Here is a 24,941-nt window from a genome sequence, read left to right on the forward strand (position 1 = left end):
TTGATAGATCCAAACTTTTTTTTAGAAACTGTGGAGGAAAGTTACCGAACAAATTCACAAGAGTCTGCTGATGAACTTTTAATACAAAGAATAAAATATTTATTAAACAAGAAAAGTAAACTATATTACACCAGGCAAAAAGGTTGGAAAGATCTCAACACAAAAACAAGAATACGATTCAAATTCCTACTATTCCTTTACCCCAGCAATATCTTTACAAACCAGTAAAGAGTTACCATTAGCTTGACACAAAGGCTTCTTACTTGGGACTGGCACAGTTGCAAATGGTTCTCCTCTGGTGAATTCCTAAGCATTCTCTTGATGCTTCGCACCCAATTTGTAGCTCTCCCCGAGACACCCAAAAACTGCACTCTAAACTCACTGATTCTTCATCTCAGAGCTAACAAATGAGTTTTTTAAACTCAGTCTTCCAATGGCACATCTGCTCAACTAATCATTTTAATGGGTCCTATAACTGATTATTGGGTTTACTAATGTCCTACTAACCTTGCAGATTTTCTTCTCAGAAAGCTTCAAATCCCTGTCTTCTCTCTCTCTGACACACACAATGAACTCCCCTCTCTCGGCTCATGACTTTTTCTGTGTTTGTGTCACAAGATCACTGTTGCTAAGCAACAGTAAAGTTTTTCTATTTTTCCCTTTCTCCCCACTGAACTTTCAATCTCTTTTAGTCCATCTCTTTAACTTCAGGGTTGTAAAGCCTCATTAAAAATGTATATATACACAAACAAACCCAAAAGACCTGAAACCTTTCCGTCACAAGTCCATCCAGGCATCAAGGTTCATTAACAAAACCTAACTGAAACCATTTTTACCTTTCTTAACATACAAATATATATATATATATATTCAACTTAAAATTATACATTGTTCATAACACTATAAGCCCAGTACAAAAATTGGTAAATTTTAGAATTCATTTAATAAAAACATTGATTTTACTGAATTATTAAATTCCTAAACTCCAACTCAAAAATTTCATAGCCTCCATAACACAGCTCCATTAAGAGGTGGCTTTTTGTAAAAAAAAATGTATTAAACAGCAGTACAGCAAAGGTTTTCAAATAGGAATCTTGGTAAAAGCACTGAATTTGTGGAACTGAGCCACTGAGAAAGGTCTCAAGTATGAACCCTGTGTTGGTCTGTGCTGAGCCTGAAAGGGTGTAGGGGAATTACAATTGAAAAGAGTGCCCCTGAACTCAGAAGGGACAAAAAAAAAGCCAGCAGTCCTGCTCTTCAACTTTGCCCAGCAGCTATTATTGGAAAGCACACAAGTATGAACGGAATTGGCTTGGTCAAGATACCCTGCCCACAGTCAAATGACCCTATCAACATTCACTGTGCAGGTACCTACATCAAGAAAGGGCGTTCAGCTGAGATTTTGAAGATTGCCTGACTTTCATGGAACTGTACCAAATATATTATCACCAGCGTTTCTTTGAGGATTCTTCTGATCAACTACTGTCGCTTTAGTGGAAGATTGGTGGCAACCCTGTTTACAAGTGGATCTGAGGTTTGCTTCAAACTCTCACCAAAGTTACAGAAGCCAATCGAGAGATATTCCGTCACCGTTAATTGTTTCTTATGAGACAGAAGTCCTTGAGCTATCTATCATCCTATTACTTCATTCTTAAAACATTGCCCTTTGAGGCGATGTTTCTCAGCAACTGTATATGGAATCATTTTCTGGAAGATAACAAAAAGCAAAGCAAATTCAATGAATGGCAATTACAGAAAGTATTTAGGATTACAAAAAATTCAAAACCCAACACTGCGATATCTCACTTTAATTTTCCCTTTTCCTTTGGGGAGGCACTGCATTTTCCATTCCTTCTCACAGCAGTCTGCTTGAGAGTGAGAACTCATGACAGAAGAATTGAACAAATGCCATACTAATTAATGTCACCACCTAAAAACAAGCCATTGTATAAGATCATTTTTTTTTAAAATATTGCCAAGACGATGGTACAATAAATATAAAATCATAGAATTAATCAATTGAGATGCAAATTTTAAAATTGCTGTATATGGTTGAAGTATTTAGATTTTGTCACATAGTTGAAATAAATAAATGTAGTGATAACAATTATATTCTTTAATGGGTATAAAACAGGGGTTACAAATCCCATGACTCCGATCAAGCTAACACGAACAAAAAAGAATGGGAAATCCTGCAACATAATTGCCAAAGAAGGTAAAAATGGATTTGCTGAATGTAGAACAATTCTAAAAAGTGACAAATAGCTAAAAATATAAATGGGGTAAACCCATCCTGTTGTGAATACACCTTGAAGGCCTGCAACTCTAACTAACTCTACGGTATCCAACCAATTAATAATACTTGTTACAAATATTTCAGCTCTGTAGTCGTTCACTGCTAGAACTTTGAGAGAGGCTGGGACTTTATGTTCTGATGTGCTGTGCTCAGTACTTGTTGCATGTGATCTTAGCTGCAATACACTTTGAGATTTGTTTGATGCTCTTGGTGCCACAGATGAAGCAATTTCATCTTCTGTCACTTTTTCCTCATGTCCTTTGACTTGCTGCGCAGAGACTGTTGAGATTTGTTCTATGTTTGTGAGCACAGGTCCATTGATTGCAAATGTCGAATCACTAAAATGACCTTAGGAGCACAGCAAACGCATTAGTAAATACAAGATGTGCTGCAAGGAAATTAATAGACTTTAATTATTCTACATTTTAAATTTTGCTCGGTGTGTCTGAGACCTTGACCATTTCTAATACGATGAAATACAGTTCATATAATTTTTTTCATTTTTCCCTTTTTAATATCCAAGTTTTCCAATAAAAGTCAATGAAAAAGCACTGAAAATTTTCACAGCTGGTGGAAAATATACCATTGATGGGAAGAAGTTTTGATTAATGATCAGTTCTTTTCAGAATAAGTTAAAGTGGCTCAGTGTAAAATGTCAGACACTCTCCTGTAGAGGTACAGCAGACTTCATGAAATCTTAAATGTGTTTCCTTGCACAACAGTATGGACTGAAAAAGTACAATCAAAGCTGTTTCTTCCATAGGGTATGTGCAATTCACCTTATCACAGAATGTATCATATCCCTACTCATCCAGGAGAAAGTTCTGCAAAATTGAATACCTCTGCATTGCCATTCTGTATGCCAAACCCTGACCTCCTGTCCTCCAAAGGTGGCACCTCCACCCTAGCAGTGAATCAACTGTATTGTCCAGTTGGTCCAGTAGTTTACAAGGTACATAAATGCTCATCACTGATTTTAGTAGATAATACATGATTCAGATAATAGGGAATTCTTTATTAACGGTCTAGAGTGTTGAAAATGTCGTTCTATACTACCAAGTGGCACTTGCGTACACAAGCGCCAGGCAATGACCATCTCCAACAAGAGATAATCCAACCATCTCCCCTTGACATTCAATGCCACTACCGTCGCTGAATCACCCATCATCTTGGGGGTTACCATTGTCCAGAAACTGAACTGGAGCAGCCAAATAAATACTGTACCTACAAGAGTAAGTCATTGGCTGGTAATTCTGCCAATGAGAGAGTAACTCACCTCCTGACTCCCTAAAACCTGTCCACCATCGAGAAGGCACAAGTCACGTCAAAGCAGCCCACTTGATTGGCACCCCATCCACCACCTTCAACGATGGCAGCAGTATGTACCGTCTTCAAGATGCACTGCAGCGACTCACCAAAACCCCCTCAACAGCGCATTCCAAACCCAGGACATCCACCACCTAGAAGGACAGGGCAGCAGATGCATGGGAACACCACCTGCAAGCTTCCCTCCAAGTCACACACCATCCTGATTTGGAACTATATCACCATTCCTTTACTGTCACTGGGTTAAAATCCTGGAACTCCTTCCCTAACAGCACAGTGGGTTTACCTACACCACATGCATTGCAGCAGTTCATGAAGGCAGCTCACCACCATCTCCTCAAGGGCAATTAGGGATGGGCAATAAAAATGCTGACCTAGCCAGCGATGTTGTCCTGTGAAAGAATATAAAAATAAAGGGGCAGAGGGTATGGCTCAAGCTTTAAATGAGCACTTTGCATCTACCTTCACAAAAGAAATGAATGACATGAAGGTTACAGTGAAACAGGAGAGCAGAGTTATGGACAGGATAGTAATACAGTAGATGTACTAAAATGATTGGCATTACTGAAAGTTGATAAGTCACTTGTTCCAAATGGAATACATCCCAATTTGCTGCTAAAAGCAAAGGTAAAAAAAACTAGAGGCATTGGTCATAATTCTTCAATCCTCATTGGATACAAGTGGTGCTGGAAAACTGGAAGGTTACTGATGTTATAAAGTTGCTAAGGTTGATCAATGTAGTGCAATAGATGTTGTACATATGGGGCAAAACCATCCCAGATTTGTACTAAGTGCGGTAGTGGATAAAACAATATTTTACCGTTGACTGCAATGGCGGGTTTTCACGCCATATCGTTCCAAACTCACCATATTATTTATGCATTCCCAGGAAACATGCCATTTCCATGGCAGGCGCCATCACCTCGCTGCTTCAACAAGCCAGGCGCCATATTTAAAGCCCAGCTGCACGAACACATCTAAGTGCTTCCAGACCATGACTGCTGCAGGGAAGATGTCTACAAAAGGCAAAAAGACTGCAGCCCCCAGGTTCAGCAACACTTCACTGGAATGTCTTTTGGATGCAGGGATGTCCTCTACCCCAGCGGCGTCACCAACCAGGCTTGGAAGGCGGTGACAACAGTGGTCAGCACCAATGCCCTTCAAAAGAGGACAGCCAGCCAGTGCCACAAGAGGATGAATGACCTCCTCCATTCCGCCAGGGTAAGTCACTCTTCACAAACTCGTAACTCTCAAACTCATCACACATCCACAGGGCCCTCACTCACTGCCAGTTCAAGGGACATCACCATTCACTCTCACTACCATTGTCCTCATCTCATCCATGGGACGACATGCCACCCACACATGCCAGGCATACTTATCATCTGGCCTGGGAGGAATCCTGCTTACACTTCCTCCACCTTTATTCAAGCAGGGCAAGCTGGCACACAACAAGAGGGAGAGGTCACAGACCAGTAGAGAAATGCCTGAAATCAACATCCTCACAGACTTTGAAAACACAGCCTTCCAGCTGGCTGGCGAGGATCTGGACCATTCCTGTGCTGACGGTGAGGTCGGTGGTGCTCTACCAAGTGAGGATCCAACAATGCAACATCCATCAGACAACCATGCTGTGAGTGATGTGCCCTGTTTCACAGGCCACTGCCATGTACTAATTATCTCCCCTTGCTTTCACAGGCACATCTGGGAAAATAGCCGACAGAGTCCACAATCCAGAGCCTCCAATCAAGCCCCGAAGGAACCTCTGAAGAGGAATCTAGAGGCACCCTACTTGAAGTCCCATCACAGCGCTCACCCACACCCTCCACCAGCAGTGATACATACCTTGGTATGACCTATCTTTAGAAAAGCCTCAGGATCACAATCTGGTAAGCACACCGCACTGTCTGATCCACAGCAGGCAGTGGCAGGGGCTTCCCTGGTGTCTGGCACTCAGAAAATTTCTGGCCTCCTGCAGTCCTCTGAGTGTGAGTCAGGTGACAAGCCTCTGGACTCAGTCATGTCACAGTCGCTGGAGCTGAAAACGCATGCTCGGGAACATCAGGAAGGGATGTCCACTGCACTCCTCAGATTGCAAGGCACACTGAAGGAGTCCGTCCACCTTCACTCGAGGTGATAATGCCAGCATGCCAATGCACTGAGGTGAAAACTGGCAGGATGGTGGCCGCCATTGAGACCTTGGTCCAGGACATTAGTCATGCACTGCTGCATGGGCTCAACTCGTTCGCTGATGCGATAATTGGCCTCCAAAAGTATGTATGTGAGAGATGTGCCAGGCAGTTCGATCTCACTCCAGCCTTCTACTCAAGGAGTCAGCCTTGTTGTCCTGGCTGTTCTGGTCCTGCAGGCACCCATAGGAAAGAGGATCAGCAGGTGCATACCCCAGGGCTATCCATCCAGGTGACTCCGGGAGTTTCCGGCCCATCCGAATCCCCTCTTCCTGTGACCTCCACAGCTCCAGCTCCACAGGCCAAGGAGAGTGCCACTGCCACACAGCAGGACTCCAAAAGCAGGCTGAGGCCCTCCAAGTCTCGGCCCTCCAGAGGACGCCTGCAGCGCCAGGTTGTAAAGGGTGCAGCAGATGACAACGATGTGTGACACCATCTGCCAACTGTTTTGCAGGGCACCAGCAGGTCCAGGCACCGGAACCTCATCTTCAGCATCCAATGTTCTATTCCACTAAGTTGCGAGTTGCAGTATGAGGCTTGTTATACCTTCGCTCTGCTGCAGTCTGAGGCCGCCACACAGGTGTCATCAGCCACAGCCTTTGTGGGTAGCCCTTGTCCCCGAGGAGCCAACCCTGCAGCTTCTGTGGACCCTGGAAGACTTCAGGGATCTGTGACTGATGGAGGATGTAGGAGTCACGGCAGAGAGCTTTGACCTCACCCATAGGCCTGGCAACTCAGGCAGACCTTTCCAAGCCACTCCCAAAACCATTGGAAAGATAAAGACAACATGGACAGGAAAGGCACTCCACCCAGGAAGGTGCAAATGAGGGTGCGAGAAGCCCTCCTCAAGTCCGAAAGGAGAACGCCTGGACACCAATGTATTCCCACTGTAACAAAATTGGGCACTCCAGACCTGACTGCTGGAAGTTGAAAAAGAAGCCCATGGGTCTTACAGGGCTCCATAAGAGGGACACCCCAGTAGGCAGTGCAGCAGAGCAGGCAGGGACCTTCGCCTATGTGTAGTCGAGCCGGACAAAATTCCCAAGAATTATTGGAATTTTGTCCTTTCAGGAACAGTGTCCCGTACGCATCCCAGGATGTGAGCATTGTACTGTTCCGGGATACAGGGGCCACTCAGTCTTTAATGTGGGAAGGAAACATAAGCCTACTCCACCCTGAATCCTCCATGGGAGCTAAGACACTGATCAGTAGAATGGGAGGAGGATACATGTCTGTGCCTCTCCATTGGATCCACCTACAGTGTGACCTCGTCTCAGGTCAAGTGATAATAGAAATTGTCCCCAAGCTGCAGGTGGCAGGAATCGACTACCTCCTCAGAGATGGTTTGGCTAGGTGGTAAGGTGGTAGCCTTATTGCAGATGAATGCATGGCTGGAAAGATAGTGCAGGAGGGAGGGCTTTAGATTCTTGGGACGTTGGAACCAGCTGTGAGGGAGATGGGACCTGGACGATTTGCACATAAATAGAGCCGGGACTGACTTCCATGTGGGAGTTTTGCTAATGCTATTGAGGATGTTTTAACCATCTTGGCAGGTGTGTGGGAACCAAGAGATAATATCACAGAGGAATAGCAAGGTGCACAGAACAGTGGGAGATGTAGATAGCACTAGAATTAGGACAAGTAATGTAATAGGTGGGGTCAGAGTAAGGGAAAAATTAATAAAGCTAAATCAGGGTTACTGTGCATGTATGTGAATGCATGGAGTGTGGTAAATAAGGCTGGTGAATTACAGGCACAGACTGTCATGTGGAAATATTATTTTGTGGCTTTCACAGAGACCTGGCTCAAAGAAAGACAGGACTGGGTGTTAAATATTCCTGGATACAAGATGTTCAAGAAAGATAGGGAATGGGAGAAAAGGGGGAGGGGTGGTGGTATTGATTAAGGAGAGCATTGCAGTGATGGAGAAAGAGGATCTCCCAGAGGGGTCAAGGACAGAATCTATTTGGCTTGAGCTAAGGAACAGGAAAGTTGCAATTACATTGTTTTGCGTTGTCTATAGGCCACCAAACAGTGGGGAGGATGTAGAGGGACGAATTTGCAAGGAAATTACAGAGAGGTGCAATAAGGTAGTTATAATGAGGGGCTTTAATTATCCAAATATAGACAGGGATAGTCATAATACAAAGGGCAGTGAGGGGCAAGAGTTCCCACAGTGTGTTCAGGAATATTTTCTATAGCAGTATGTTTTCAGTCCAATGAGAAAGGAGGCACTGCTAGACCTGGTTCTTGGGAATGAGGTCGGCAAGTGGATCAATTGTCAGTAGGGGAACATTTAGGGGACAGTGTTCATTATATCATAAGTTTTAGGCTAACTATGGAAAAGGATAAAGAACAATCTAGGGTAAGGATATTTCACTGGGGGAAAGCCAACTTCAATGGGGTGAGAACTGGGCCAGTTCTGGGTACCACATTTTAGGAAGGACGTGAAGGGGTTGGAGAAAGTGCAGAAAAGATTCATGAGAATGGTTTCAGGGCTGAGGAATTTCAGTTCTGAAGATAGATTGGAGAAGTTAGGACTGTTTCCCTTGAAGAAAAGAAGACTGAAAGGAGACTTGATAGAGGTATTCAAATTAATAAATTGGAGTCCAAGGTTGGCAGGAGCAACAATAGCTGAACAATAGGCTACCTTCAAAGAGGATATAATTCTGGCACAGTCAAGATGGGGCAAAAAAAGCCAGAGCTTCCTAGATGACAAAAGAGATAGAAATTAAGATAAAGAAGAAAAAATGTGTTTTTAACAGATGTCAGGTATGAAATACAATTGAGAGCCAGACTGAATATAGAAGGTTCAGTGGCGAAATGGAAAAGCAAATAAGAGAAGCAAAAAGTGGGTATGAAAAGGGACTGGAAGCCAACATAAAAAGGAATCCCAAAGTCTTCCATAGGCATATAAATAGTAAAAGGACAGTAAAAAGAAGAGTAGAGCTGATTAGGGACCAAAAAGGGAGTTGCGCATGGACACAGGGGGCATTGCTGAGATATTAAATGAATTCTTTGTATCTGTCTTTAGAAAGAAGATTCTTCCCAGGCCATGGTGAAAGGGGAGGTAGTTTAGGCACTTGAAGGGGTTAAAATTGATAAAGAGGTATTGTATAGGCTGGCTGCACTTGAAATGGGTAAGGCACCAGGACCGGAAGTGCGACTGGAAATTGCGGAAGCACTGGCCATAATTTTTCAGCTCCTTAGGCTCAAGGGTGGTGCCAGAGGACCGGAGGATTGCAAATGTTACACCCCTGTTCAAAAAAGGCTGTAAAGATAAGCCCAGTAACTATAGGCCAGTCAGTTTAACTTCAGTGGTGGGGAATCATCCCGAAATAATAATTCGGGACAAAATTTAATAGTCACGTGGACAAATGCTGGTTAATTCAGGAAAACCAGCATGGATTTCTTAAGGGAAAATCAAGTTCAACTAACTTGCTAGAGTTTTTGAACAGTTAACAGAGAGGGCTGATGACAGCAATGTGGTGTACATAGACTTACAAACACATTTGATGCAGAGCCACACAACAGACTTGTAAGCAACATTATAGCTCATGGAATAAAAGGGTCAGTAGCAACATGGGCCAGAATTTTACGGTCCCCCGCCCCCGGCAGATTCTGAGGCAGGGAGGGGGAACGTGAAATTGCAAGGATGGAATTCCCTCTGGAATACTGCCCTCCCCAACCTGGTCGCAATTTTACAGTGGGGCAGGCAGGGCTTCAGAGGAGAAGCCCGCCCTTGCCTCACTTAAGGCCTTTAAGTGGCCACTTATGGTCACTTAAGAGCCTTTTCCCGCCCAGGCTCAATTTTTAGGCTGGCAGGCAGAAGACAGAAGAAGGTGGGGTGGGGGAGAGGCGCCTCCATCAGAAGGTCCCTTCTGACTGGAGCGCCCACCCCTTAAGGCCCAGTGACCTCTGGATCTCTCTCCACCTCCCCGGACTCCGATCACCCCCCTCGCGAATCTACCATGCCTTCCCTACCCTCCCCGCCCTGGGAGCTCTGCCACTTTCTCCTTCTCTGATTCATGGCACTTAGTACCAGACAGCTCCTTGCAGTACATCTCCCGGCCATTGCAGCACTGTTCCTGGAGGAACTGGAGAGTTGCCGGCCAATCTGATTGGCTGGCAGCTCTACAAGGCAGGACTTCATCCCGGTGATGGGCGGAAGTCTTGCCTTATGCCAATCAATGCTAGTTAGAGTGGGAAATGGCATGTGGCCTGCTAGGGTCAGCGGGGATATGTTCCCCATCAACTCTTCAGCTGGCCGGGCCGAGCCCTGAAGAAAAGTCATATGGACTTGAAACATTAACTCTGTTTCTCTCTGGACAGATGCTGCCAGACCCGCTGAGTTTTTTCCAGCGTTTTCTGTTTTTATTCCAGATTCCCAGCACCCGCAGTATTTTGCTTTTATCTAGAGGTTACGTTGAACTTGTATAAGAATCTAGTTCAGCCTCAGCTGGAATATTGCATTCAGTTCTGGGTGCTGCATTTTAGGGAGGTTGTGAAAGCATTGGAGCGAGTGCAGAAAAGATTCACGAGAATGGTTCCAGGGATAAGGAACTTCAGTTCTGAAGATAGATAAAGTTGGAACTTTTCCTTTGGAGAAAAAGAGGCTGAATAGACTTGATAGAGGTATTCAAAATTATGAGGGGTCTGGACAGAGTAGATAGGAAGAAACTATGCCCACTCAAGAAAGGCTGAAAAATGAGATGGCACAAATTTAAAGTAATTGGTAAAAGAAGCAAAAGCAACATGAGGAATAACTATTTAACGCAGTGAGTGGTTAGGTCTGGAATGCTCTTCCTAGGAAAGTAGTGAAGGCAGCTTCAATTGAAGCTTTCAAAAGGGAATTAGACTGTTATCTGAAAACAAAGAATGTGCAGGGTAATGGGAATAAGGCGGGAGAATGGCACTAAGTGAATTGCTAATTTGGAGAGGCGGCGCAGACCCAATGGGCCGAATGGCCTCCTTCTGCACTGTAACAATTCTGTGATGCTGTGAGGACTTTATAAATCACTTGTTAGGCATCAGCTGGAGTATTGTGCACAATACTGGGTCCCAACTTTCATAAATTTAAAGGCTTATGAAAGGTTACACAGCAGGTTTACCAGGATGTCCCCAGGGAAGATGGATTTCAGTTATGAAGAGAGGTTGGGAAAGTTGGGACTGTTTTCTTCGGAACGGAGAGTTTAAAAGGCAACCTAATGAGGCTTTCAAGATGATGAGAGGTTTTTATAGAATAGACAGAGAAAAACTATTTCCTCTGGTGAGTGGATTAGTAACCAAATAAATCAATAAATTCAAAATCATTTGGCAAAAGATCCAGAGCGAAGATGAGGAGAAATGCTTTCACTCATAGCGGAGAATTGCCTCCCAGTCCGGAGGGTTCTGCAGGGGTGGGCAGGCAGCCAATCGGCGCCCACGATCAGCTGGCCGCTGCCATTTTACGTGGGCAGGCCAATTAAGGTCCGCCCAGCATGAAGCACTGTGCGCACCCTGTGCGGGCTGGGCGGGGAGTGCCTCAGGGAGATTAGTTTCACGTATAAAACATTGAATAAAGGGAGAAATAAATTTTAAGCACCAGAGGAAATAGTTTTTCTCTGTCTATTCTATAAAAGCCTCTCATCATCTTGAAAGCCTCATTAGGTTGACTCTTAAACTCTCCGTTCCCAAGAGAACAGTCCCAACTTTTCCAACTTCTCTTCATAACTGAAATCCATCTTCCCTGGGGATATCCTGGTAAACCTGCTGTGTAACCTTTCATAAGCCTTTAAGTTTATGAAAGTTGGGACCCAGTATTGTGCACAACACTCCAGCTGATGCCTAACAAGTGATTTATAAAGTCCTAGCATGTGAAACTGTCATATGAGCTGGAACACGTCCATTAATGTTAATAAAAATGTTTCCAACACTTTAAAAACGTTCATGAAACCTCATCCCGCTTGTGGATGAGGTTCCATGAAAAATGCGAAGGCCGCCTGGGCTCTTCGCCTGCCCACCAGCCTTAAGGTTGGACGGGCAGCTCAGGCCAATGATTTAATTGATAGTTAACTGGCCTTAATAGGCCTTTGACTCGGCTGCGCACCCGCCGAACTGAAAATCTGAATGACGCGCGGTGACGTCAAGACACACGCCCGATGTCACCCCACGTCATTTTACGCCTCGGCAGGTGGGCCCCGCCCTCGCTCGTTGAGCCGAAGACTCTACCCATAGTTGCTGGGATCTGTAACACACTATTTGATATTTTCCCTCTCGGGTCTTAATGTTGTCAATTTCACCAACTAAGCTAACTTGTTTGTACTGAAAATGTACAAGTTGCTGTTTTAATCAAGAACAAATCAGATAAATAAACTGCCAGTTCCTTACCAACAATTTTTCCAGTCAGCTGCCAGTTACGTAGGTTTTCAATGATACTCACAAGAATCAAGCACATTATGACCAGGGACACAGGAAGATCCGAAAAGTTTTTGATTACGGTTATGCCATCCTGTGCCTTTTGAAAAAAATGATAAATCAGCACAAAGTATTGAAGCAGTTGTAATCCCCTGAGACATCTCTGCATTAATTGATGATGTAATGTGTTTCCAGTTCTTGATTTGATTTTAAAGTTGGTCGATTATCTATGCCAGAACAGAGCATAAAATCTTGTTTACTGCTTTTCTAAAATGAACAAGATTTAATGTTTAATCTAACTTATGTAAAAATACTAACACCTGCCTATTAATATCTTTTCCTGTTTTCTTCTGAAACTCTCTGATATCTCACCAAAATTGCTGTTGTTCATGTGCGAACATTGGCATAGAAGGCATCATAGTCAAACACGATTGTGTCATCGTTTCAAGTCCGTGTGACTCTCCTTCAGAGCCACATGGACTCAAAACGTTAGCTCTGTCTTTCTCTCCGCAGATACAGTCAAACCTGCTGAGTTTTTCCAGTATTTTTTATTTTTGTTTCAGATTTCCAGCATCCACAGTATTTTGCTTTTATATTATACGATTGTGTCATCACCAGATTACATCCAGGAGTATGAACCCCTGCTGATTCCACTCTCCCTACCTACTCCATGACACTAGTCAATTTTAACAGCTCTGTTATCAATCAAGTCAAGACCAACACAGATCAGAGTTCAAATCTGGGATCTTACTCGTCTCTATGGCTCAATGCAAGGCAATGCATTTGTATATATATATAATCATTGGGAAAGTTCAGTGTATTATATTAAAATTTAATAACTTCAATCATATCTCCTTTAATCTTCCTTAAAGTGCTCAATTTCTCCGATGATTCAGTTTGAACATAAATATTGGCAAAGAAATTCACTAGATTTCCTAGATAGCGGGATTTCCAGTATACACATACATAGGGCAGGATTTTATCTCGTCGGACAAGTGCCGACCACCACCCACGGTTGGGCCCCGACATCTATTTCACGCTGGCTGGCCAATTAACAGTATACAACGCTGAGCGCTGCCGGTGGGGGGGGCGGGAGGAGGGCTTGCATGGAGCACATGCATGCAGGTGCTTGCAATGAAAGCTCCTTGACGCACAGAGCTGCCTTACGGAGCTGAATATTTTTAAAATCCAAAACTAAACATCTTGTAAATGTTAAAAACATGTCCCTGTCACATGAGCAGGGATGTGTTATAAATGACATCACAACATTTAAAAAAAAAATTTAAATCCTGCTGGAAACCTCATCCCGCCCGTGGATGAGGTTTCATTAAAAATCCAATGGCCGCCTGGCTGATTCGCCTGCCCGCCAACCGTAAGGTTGGACGAGCAATAAAAAATTAAACTCATTTAATATTTTAATGGCCTTAATAGGCCTGTTAATTGTTGATGGGTGCGCTGCTGACTCCCGCGTGCGCCCACTGACCGAAACATTGTGTAAGCGTGCGATGATGTCGGCACGCTCACCCAACGACATCGCACGTCATTTTACGCTCGACCAGGTCAAGTGCATACCCGCCCGTTCAGTGACAAATTCAGCCCATAGGATCATAGAATAAAACCATAGAATAGTTATAGCACAAAAGGAGACCATTTGGCCCATCATGTCCATGCCAGCTCACTGTAAGACCAACTCAACTAGTCTCATTCCCAGGGCTTTTCCCTATAGCCCTGCAAATTTTTCTCTTCAGATAATTACCCAAATCCCATGATCGAATTTGCCTCCACCAAACTCTCAGGCAGTGCATTTCGGACCCTCACCATTCGCTGCATAAAAAGTTGTTCCTCATGTCACTGTTGTTTCTTATGCCAATCACCTTAAATCGGTGTCCTCTGATTCTCGAGTAGTTTCTCCTTATCTACTCTGTCCAGACCCCTCATGATTTTGAATACCTCTATCACATCTCCTCTCAACCTTTTCTTCTCCAAGGAGAAGAGCCCAAGCTTCTCCAATCTAAGCGTAACTGAAGTCCTAATCGCTGGAACCATCCTTGTGATTCTTTTCTGAGCCCTCTCTAAAGCCTTCACATCCTTCTTAAAGTGTGGTACTCAGAACTGGATACAATACTCCAATTGAGACTGAACCAGTGTGATATACTTGCATTTACAGTCCTTGCATTTACTCTATGCCCCTAATAATAATACTGAGGATCCTAAGTGCTTTTGCAACCTACCCTGTCACCTTCAATGATTAATGTGCAAAGACCCCCAGGTACCTCTGGTTCTGCACTCCTTTTAGAATTGTTCCTTTATTTTATATCTCCTTTCCTCACTCTTCCTACCAAAATAAATCGCTTGAAACTTCGCTTTAAATTTCACGTGCAGTTGGCTGCTCATTCCCTCAGCCTTTCTATATCCTCTTGACGTAATCACTGTTCTCACAGTTCTCAATGCTTCTGAGGTTTGTGTCATCTGCAAATTTTGAAATTGTGCCATGTACACAAGCATAGGTTAGTAATAAAGATCAAGAAAAGCAGTGGTCCTAATACTGACCCCTGGGGAAGTCCACAATATCCCTTTCTCCAGTCAAAAAAGCAATTGTTCACCACTACTCTCCGTGTCCTGTCACTCAGCCAATTTCATATCCATGCTCCTGCTGTCCCTTTCATCCTTTATTCGCTGGCTGGGCCAGTATTTATTGCCCATCCCTAGCTGCCCTTGAGAAGGTGTGGGGGGGCGGGGTTCTACTTGAGCCGCTGCAGTCCATGTGGTGTAGGTACACCCACAGTGCTGTTAGAAAGGGAGTTCCAGGATTTTGACCCAGCAACAGTGAAGGAGCGGCGATATATTTCCAAGTCAGGATGTTGAGTGACTTGGAGGGGAACTTGCAGGTGGTGGTGTTCCCATGTATTTGCTGCCCTTGTCCTTCTAGGTGATAGTGGTCGTGGGTTTGGAAGGTGCTGTCTAAGGAGCCTTGGTGATTTCCTGCAGTGCATCTTGCAGATGGTACACACTGCTGTTACTGTGTGTCAGTGGTGAAGGGAGTGAATGTTTATGGATGTGGTGCCATTCAAATGGACTGTTTTGTCCTGGACAGTATCCAGCTTCTTCAGAGTTGTAGGAACTGCACTCATCCAGGCAATGGGGAGTGTTCCATCACATTCTTGACTTGTGCCTTGTCGAGGATAGACATGCTTTGGGGAGTCAGGAGGTGAGTTACTCATCGCACGATTCCTAGCCTCTGACCTGCTCTTGTAGCATGAGTATTTATATGGCTAGTCCAGTTCAGTTTCTGGACAATGGTAACCCCCAGGATGTTGATAGTGGGGGGATTCAGTGGTGGTAATGCCATTGAACATCAAGGGGCAATGGTTGGATTCTCTCTTGTTGGTCATTGCCTGACACTTGTGTGGCGCGAATGTTACTTGTCAGCCCAAGCCTGGATATTCTCCAGGTCTTGCTGCATTTGGACATGGACTGCTTCAGTATCTGAGGAGTCACGAATGGTGCTGACCATTGTGCAATCATCAGCAAACATCCCCACTTCTGACCTTATGATGGAAGGGAGGTCATTGATGAAGCAGCTGAAGATGGTTGGGCCTAGGACACTATCCTGAGGAACTCCTGCAGTGATGTCCTGGAGCTGAGATGACTGACCTCCAACAACCACAACCATCTTCCTTTGCGCTAGGTATGACTCCAACCAGTGAAGAGTTTTCCGCCTGATTCCCATTGATGCCAGTTTTGCTAGGGCTCCTTGATGCCACACTCTGTCAAATGCTACCTTGATGTCAAGGGCAGTCACTCTCACCTCACCTCGGGAGTTCAGCTCTTTTGTCCATGTTTGAACCAAGGCTGTAATGAGGTCAGGAGCTGAGTGTCCCTGGCACAGCCCAAACTGGACACCAGTGAGCAGGTTATTGCTAAGCAAGTGCCACTTGATAGCACTGTTGATGACCCCTTCCATTACTTTACTGATGATCGAGAGTAGGCTGATGGGGCGGTAATTGGCCGGATTGGATTTGTCCTGCTTTTTGTGTATAGGACATACCTGGGCAATTTTCCACATAGCCGGGTAGATGCCAGCGTTGTAGCTATACTGGAACAGCTTGGCTAGAGGCACAGCAAGTTCTGGAGCACAAGTCTTCAGTACTATTGCCAGAATATTGTCAGGGCCCATAGCCTTTGCACTATCCAGTGCCTTCAGCTGTTTCTTGACATCACGTGGAGTGAATCGAATTGGCTGAAGGCTGGCAATCGTGATGCTGGGGACCTCCGGAGATGGCCGAGATGGATCACTCAGCACTTCTGGCTGAAGATTATTGAGAATGCTTCAGCCTTAACTTTTACACTGCTGTGCTGGGCTCCTCATGGGGATATTTGTGGAGCCTCCTCCTCCAGTGAGTTGTTTAATTGTCCACCACCATTCACGACTGGATGTGGCAGGATGCAGAGCTTAGATCTGATCCATTGGTTGTGGGGTCGCTTAGCTCTGTCTATCACTTGCTGCTTATGCTGTTTGGCACACAAGTAGTCCTGTTTTATAGTTTCACCAGGTTGACACCTCATTTTTATGTATGCCTGGTGCTGCTCCTTGAACGCCCTTCAGTGCACTTCATTGAACCAGGGTTGATCCCTTGGCTTGATGGTAATGGTAGAGTGGGGAATATGCCGGGCCATGAGGCTACAGATTGTATTTGAGTACAATTCTGCTGCTGCCAGTGACCCACAGCGCCTCATGGATGCCCAGTCTTGAGCTGCTAGATCTGTTCGAAATCTATCCCATTTAGCACAGTGGTAGTGCCACACAACACGATGGAGGGTATCTTCATTGTGAAGGCAGGACTTCGTCTCCACAATGACTGTGCGGTGGTCACTCCTACCGTTACTGTCATGGACAGATGCATCTGCGGCAGGCAGGATGGTGAGAATAAGGTCAAATATGTTTTTCCCTCTTATTGGTTCTCTCTCCACCTGCCACAGACCCAGTCTAGCAGTTATTTCCTTTAGGACTCGGCCAGCTCGGTCAGTAGTGGTGCTACCGAGACGCTCTTAGTGATGGACGTTGAAGTCCCCCACCCAGAATACATTCTGCGCTCTTGACACCCTCAGGGCTTCCTCCAAGTGATGTTCAGCCTGGAGGAGCACTGATTCATCAGCTGAGGAAGGGCGGTACATAGTAGTCAGCAGGAGGTATCCTTGCCCATTTTTGATCTGATGCCATGAGACTTCATGGGATCCGGAATCGATGTTGAGCGCTCCCAGTGCAACTCCCTACTGACTGTATACCACTATGTCACCACCTCTGCTGGGTCTGTCCTGCCAGTGGGACAGAACATATCCAGGGATGATGATGGTGGAGTCTGGGACATTATCTGTAAGATATGATTCCATGAGGATGACTAGTCAGGCAGTTGCTTGACTAGTCTGTGAGACAGCTCTCCCAATTTTGGCACTAGCCCCCAGATATTAGTAAGGAAGACTTTGCAGGGTTGACAGGGCTGCGATTGCCATTGCCGTTTCCGGTGGCTAGGTCAATGCCGGGTGGTCCGTCTGATTTCATTCCTTTTTTGTGTCTTTGTAGCAGCTTGTTATAACTGAGTGGCTTGGTAGGCCATTTCAGAGGGCATTTAAGAGTCAACCACATTGCTGTGGGTCTGGAGTCACATGTAGGCCAGACAGGTAAGGACGACAGATTTCCTTCCCTAAAGGACATCGGTGAAACTGATGGGTTTTTACAACAATTGACAATTGTTTCATGGTCATCATTAGACTTTTAATTCCAGGTTTTTTTTTAAATTCCAGATTTTTTTTTTGAGATTTAAGGAACAAGGTTTGGCCGAGGGGGGCCTTGCTGGTGAAAATCAAATCTGCAAAACTCAGGGTGGGTGGAATGATTTTCAAAGGACAGTGGAAGCTTTGACCTAGCATGACAGGAAGAAGTGAGCCGCTGGAAAGCTGCGAGTTACTTTGGAATGGTTCCTGGAATGTTACATATCTGCCAGAAATGTGGCATCCACGAAACGGGTTGCAAGAAGTATCTTGGTTGTGTTTGTTAGCTCATACGAAAGTGCTGTTTCTTTAGTTTGTTATATTATTTGCCTGTTAAGTAATGTTTGTCAGTCAGTCGGAAATTATCTCTTTTTGAAACTTATCAGTCTCTACAGGGATTGTAACAATGGTATAGTTTATAGTACTTGTGAGCTGTTAACACCTTGCAGATTCCATTCTTATACTGAACATATAGGTGCTGATTAATCTCCTCAGCCCCAAGGCAGAAAAGAATGGTCAGGCAGAACACTTTAAAAGCAAGAGTGGGCAAAAGCTACTCAAGATTTTCTGTACAATCAATTCAATCATAATCAAATGACTAGTTCCAAACAATATCTAGAGCACACACCAAATGTAAGGAAATATTGTACTCTACTTAACACTGTGCAGTCAATCATATACCTCTGAGCTAACTGTTGACATGGTAAATTGAATAGCCTTATGATTCAACAGAAAGTGTCCTTGAATAATAACAACCATCATCTGAACTAATAGGCTAGCAGAACAAGAGGACATCAATGAATTTTATAAGTTGATTCTGCTGATGGTTTGTTTTCCAGTGCTGCAATAACTCAAACTGTAGGAAATCAATTAACTGCCACCATGTAAACATCTGTTATTTACTGTATCTCATCTTATGAAGATTTGGCAACAATAATTCAATAAACATGCAGCAGCCACTGGATATTATATAACAAACGACAGCACGGCTTTTACATTTTTAAATGCTGCCTGAATTCTAGAAAGAAGCACAATACAAATGACAAGCAATTAAGAATCCATTACCTGTGAACCTGCAATTATAAACCCAAAGCAAGGTAGTGTTGTGAAAATCAGGTGCATGAGCAACGCTGGCTGCCTGAAACACAAATAACAAAGCCTCTGCTAAATATTAATATTCCCAGAATATTGAAAATAGAGTAGTTACTATCAGAAATGTACTCAATATATTTTAATGGCTTTTTACTGTATAGAAAAATTGGACTGCAATTTAAAAAAATTGAACAATACGTTACTCACTTTTTAAATTAATTAGCTTGAAACTACTTTCTTAAAGGCTAAGATGGAATTCGGATAAGTGTAGAAAAATAGTTTTAAAATAAATAATTAATGTATACTTGATATAGGGTCACCCACTGATCATAGGGGTGAGCCATCATTAAAGAAAAAGAAACTTATAAATACAACACGGTTTTAAAAAGAATTATTTGACTATAGTGCAAACATATTTATGGATTTTCATTTGGTTCCAGCTCAGTTAAAAATTCTGGATATTCTAAGGGTCCCCTTTAGGTTTGGGTCAGTCATAAAAAAGGGGCACATCTGCTTTGCTTTATCAGTCCCCAGGAGGGGCTTCTATCCAAAACAATAATATTTATTTGCATGTATTGTTGGATCTGTGTGGTGGCAATTTTCACTATTCTTATTGCAACCTTCATTGAACTGCTCAATTACTTGAGTTGAACAAGGAATAACAGACCTTACTGACAAAACATAAACTTGCAATCTTTAATTTACTTTCTTTTTTGTTTAAATGTAATTACTTAATAATTGATCACATTCTTAGGTTATTTCAAAGCACTTCACAATTTTAAATTGTGTTGACTAGATATGGGAGCAACATAGCAGCCAATTTACTCACAGCATTTGCTATGAAGGGCCATTTTTTAAAAATTAACTGAGGATAAATCATAGAGCCATACTTTAAAGCTTAGTCTACTGGTGGCTGACTTAAATGTTAAATGTGAGCATAACTAAACACAGCAAAAAAAGGTTGCCTTTCTAGTCAATGTCAGCATAGAACAAAATCCAAAGTTATTTTACAAGAACATTAAGAGTAAAAGGATAACCAGGGAAAGAGGACCACCCATTCAGGACCATAGTGGTAATTTGTGTGTGGAGCCGGAAGACGCAGGTAGGGTTCTAAATGAATACTTTGTGTCGGTGTTCACAAGTGAGAGGGATGATGTGGGTATGGAAATCAGGCAGAAGGACTGTGATATAATTAAAGAAATTAGCATAGAAAGGGAGGAGGTTCTAAGTGGTCTGGCAGGCTTAAAAGTAGATAAATCTCCAGGCCCGGATGAAATGTAGCCCAGACATTGCGTGAGGCAAGGGAGGAGATAGCAGTGGTGCTGGCAATAATTTTCAATACCTGTCTGGCCACAGGAGAGGTACCAAAGGATTGGAGGACAGCCAATGTGGCACCATTATTCAAGAAGGGAGGAAGGGATGAACCAGGGAACTACAGGCCAGTCAGTCTAACCTCAGTGGTGGGGACACTATTGGAAGCAATTCTGAGGGACAGAATTAATCTACACTTGGAGAGGCAGGGATTAATCAAGGACAGTCAGTATGGTTTTGTTAAGGGGAGCTCATGTCTGACCAATTTGATTGAATTTTTCAAAGAGGTGACCAGGTGTATAGGTTAGGGCAATGCAATTGACATAGCCTACTTGGACTTCAGCAAGGCTTTTGCTAAGGTCCCGCATGGGAGACTAATAGCAAAGGTAAGAGCCCATGGGATCCAAGGCAATTTGGCAAATTGGATCCAGAATTGGCTGAGTGGCAGGAAGCAGAGGGTGATGGTCGAGGGGTGTTTTTGTGACTGGATGCCTGTATCCAGTGGGGTTACACAGGGATCGGTGTTGGATCCCTTGCTGTTTGTGGTATATATAAACGATTTAGACTTGTATATAGGAGGGTTAATTAGTAAGTTTACGGATGACACGAAAATTGGTGGGGTGGTAGTGAGGAGGATAGCCTTAGAATCCAGGAGGATTATAGATAGGCCGGTCAGATGGGCTGATCAATGGCAAATGGAATTTAATCCGGATAAGTGTGAGGACAAGGCATGGGAATACACAATGAATGGTGGGACCCTGGGAAGTACCGAGGATCAGAGAGACCTTGGCATGCATGTCCACCGGTCCCTTAAGGTAGCAGAACAGGTAGATAAGGTGGTTAAGAAGGCATATGGAATACTTGTCTTGATTAGTCGAGGCATAGAATATAAGAGCAAGGAGGTTATGCTGGAGTTATATAAAATGCTGGTTAGGCCACAGCAAGGGTACTGCTTGCAGTTCTGGAATCCGCATTATAGGAAGGATGTGATTGTGCTAGAGAGAGTGCAGAGTAGATTTACCAGGATGTTGCCTGGGCTGAAGAGTTTTATTTATGAGGAGATGTTGGATAGACTGGGGTTATTTTCCTTGGAACAAAGGAGATTGGAGGGGGGGGATATGATCGAGGTGTATAAAATTATGAGGGGCATAGATAGGGTAGACAGGAAGGAGCTTTTCCCCTTGGTGGAGGGATCAATGACCAGGGGGCATAGGTTTAAGGTAAGGAGCAGAACGTTTAGGGGGGATGTGAGGAAGAATTTTTTCACCCAGGGGGTGGTGGGAATCTGGAACTCGCTGCCTGAAAGGGTGGTAGAGGCAGAAACTCTCACAACATTTAAGAAGTATTTGGATGTGCACTTGCGAGCCATGGCATACAAGGCTATGGGCCTAGTGCTGGAAAATGGGAGTAGAATAGTTAGGTACTTGTTTCACCGGTGCAGGCTTGATGGGCCGAAGGGCCTTTTTCTGTGCTGTGGACCTCTATGACTCTATGACTAACATTCTTAGGAAAGTTATTGCATGGTGTAGGCATACATTTAAAATTCCCTTCACCCCACCCAAATAACAACTCTAAATTATAGCCCCAACTTCAAATAAGCAAGTTAAAAGGTGCAGAAAAAATGGAAACACTGCACAGTTAAAGACTTCCAATTTAGTGCCAAATTATTGTTATACACTCTGGACTGGGAACGGAGTTGAGACCAGCTAAATTAATTTAACAGCCAGCAAAAAAATAAAACATTCATCCCATCAGTGTGGATTTAAACCTATGTACAGACCATAAGATTCTCCAGCCATTTGACTGGCCAATACCCCAGAAGAAAAAAGCCAAATAACGAGTCACTTGTGATTTTACCTTTCACTTGTTATTTGCTTAGCCTCAGTTATCTGTTATCGTAACTGGAATGGATAAGGGAGTAGGTATTAAATACTTTCAAATACTGCGCATCATACATTTTGAATAATTCCAACGTACTTACCATTCTTTCACATTAGACAGAATGCGCTTCTTGAACATCAGAAGCTTCAGTGGAACCCAAATGATCAAAGACACACATGCAACATATGCCACTGAACACGCCACTATGAGTTGATATGATTTTAAGTCCGCGGGTGAACTTTTTTCCATGACAATCGAGGCAAACCGTTCTGCAACAACAATTGTTGGAGCACAGAGAGCAGCAAACTGAAAGACTTCAAAAACCACAAACTTGATTTTCTTTCCAGAAATCATTTCTTTTTATATATTGTAAAGTCCACTCAGCTCTAATGATTGCAACAAGATTTGTGCCACTGCTTTGTTCTCTTCCTAAGGTTTCTCTGCTTAAGGCTACTGTAATGATAAGCTAAATATAGATTTTTATTGTCCCATGACACCAGCATTTCGTCTTCTGTGCCATAAACATGTTACTGGGTAACTTAAATTGCCAGCTATTCTATGAAAGTTTCAAATATAGAAACATTTTGAATCATTGAAATATGAATCATGTAAATAAATGTCTAAAGATGAATAATTTTAGGCTCAAAATTGTTCCTGAAAACAAAACGGTCATCTGATATTATAGATCTCGAAATCTGATAAACAATTCTCCAAGAGTGAAACTGTATTCCCTTCTTGTAAATAAATAGCAATTTAATTGAACTTCAGGGAAAATATTTCAATAAATTATGATTTTGAGGGTATGTCCAAAATGCAACTGGTTTGAACAATAAACTTCAATTCTGCTTTCTGTAACTTAAAATGTCGTATAACTAAATGTATACTTTACTGCAGGTTAAAGGGGTATTTTTACTGTTGACATTTCTACAATAATATGATCAGCTATATATGACTTCAAAACCAAAAAGTCCTTGTTAGGGTTCGAGGGCTCAACTAGGAAAGCAGTCATTTCAAACTTTTCACTGTCACGATATGATTGGAGGTGATTTTTTGACTTAGGAGAATTAAGTCACTTTAGAATCATGGAGAATCATAGAATAATTATAACAGAGAGGGAAGCCATTTGGCCCTTCATGTCTGTGCCAGCTCTCTGCAAGAGCAACTCAGATGGTTCCACTCTCTGCCATTTCCCCATAGCCCTGCAAATCTTCTCTCTTTTGATAATTATCTAATTCACTTTTGAAAACCACAATTGAAACTGCCTCCACCACATTCTCAGGCAGTGCATCCCAGATCCTAATCACAGGTTGTGTAAAAAAAAAAAGTTTTCCACATATCACCTTTAGTTCTTTTACCATTAACCTTAAATCCTTAGCCTTTGGTTCTCAACGTCTCTGCCAATGGGAACAGTTTCTCCCTATCTACTCTGTCCAGACACTCATGAAATTGAATTCCACTATCAAATCTCTCTCAAACTTCTCTTCCCTAAGAAGAAGAGCCCCAGCTTCCCCAATCTATATAAGTGTCACCCCTCATCCTGGAACCATTGATATAAACCTTTTCTGCATCATCTCCTTCTCTTCAACACATTTTTGTTTGATCCATTTATCCAATTCCTGATATTTCCATTGATCTATTTGCTTTATCTTCCTTCTGTGCTCCATCAGGTTCAATATTTCAGCTGTCATCCATTTTGTTTCTTTCTCTCTTCTTTAATTGTAATGGTGCTTTTTGATGATTCTAACACTGATGCTTTGAACAGTTCCCATGTTTAATATATCTTGGACAAGTCACACTACCAATGAAGAGGTGCTAGCAAAATCTGAGACCAAAAGAACGCTGCTGACCAAGATCAGGAAGAGACAGTTGGAATTTCTTGGGCATGTAATAAGAAATTATGATTTAGAAAGTCTGATGCTGATGGGAAAGATCGATGGTAAAAGACACCAAGGGCAACATTTTCCCCCCGTCGGGGGGTGGGGGGAAGTGTGGGAGCAGGCGTGAGAAAGCGCACTGATCTCCCTGAGGCTAAGTGCTGCCTCAGGAAGATCGGCTCTGTTTCAAAAGTTGAAATAAAGGTAATTTAAAAAATTCCCTGCCATGTCCCCTCATGTGACATCACATGAGTTGGGATATGTTCATAACTTTTATTTAAGCACTTGATAAAAATTTAAATACCCTCATGAAACCACATCCCACCTGTGGATGAGGTTTCATGCTTTTTCCAAGGTTGGACAATCAGGTCCATCAATCAGGTTAATTAGTTTTTTAATGACCTTAATAGGCCGTTGACAGTTCGGCGGGCATGCAGTCGATTTGGCTGTGCCCCGCCGAACTGAAAATTTAAATGATGCGGGGTGACGTTGGGACGCACGCCCGACATATCCCCGTGTCATTTTACGTGTCAGCGAGTGGGCCCTGCCCCCGCCTGCCAAACAGAAGATGCTGGCCCAAGGTAGACAAACAACAATCTTTTTAAAGACCGTCACAAACTGGATGAATATACCACCAATGAAGGTGATCTATGTTTCTGGAGCAAGATTAACATAGAGTCCGTGGTTGTTAATGTCCTCTTAGAGTATGGTTCCTGAAGAGAGAGATTCTAGTGGTGGTTGAAGGTTTTTGGCTTCCTTTTCATTTCAATTTTTAAAATTACTTTGATATTTGAAAAAAAAAGTTGC

The 24,941-nt window shown here is 43.2% G+C and overlaps 1 protein-coding gene across 1 annotated transcript; it reads right to left on the bottom strand.

The window, feature by feature from the left end:
- Nucleotides 1–881: 881 nt before the first annotated feature.
- On the bottom strand, nt 882–22,714 carry LOC144672791 (transmembrane protein 236-like). Its single transcript, XM_078534782.1, has 4 exons — nt 22,361–22,714; nt 19,042–19,114; nt 12,181–12,307; nt 882–2,644 (listed from the first exon to the last, which is right to left on the bottom strand). Exons 1-4 carry the CDS (start codon nt 22,612–22,614, stop codon nt 2,034–2,036), a joined length of 1,065 nt encoding a protein of 354 aa, XP_078390908.1. The 5' UTR covers nt 22,615–22,714; the 3' UTR covers nt 882–2,033.
- Nucleotides 22,715–24,941: the final 2,227 nt, after the last annotated feature.

This window comes from Cetorhinus maximus, chromosome 3, assembly GCF_964194155.1.
Source record: "Cetorhinus maximus chromosome 3, sCetMax3.hap1.1, whole genome shotgun sequence".
NCBI lineage: Eukaryota > Metazoa > Chordata > Chondrichthyes > Lamniformes > Cetorhinidae > Cetorhinus > Cetorhinus maximus.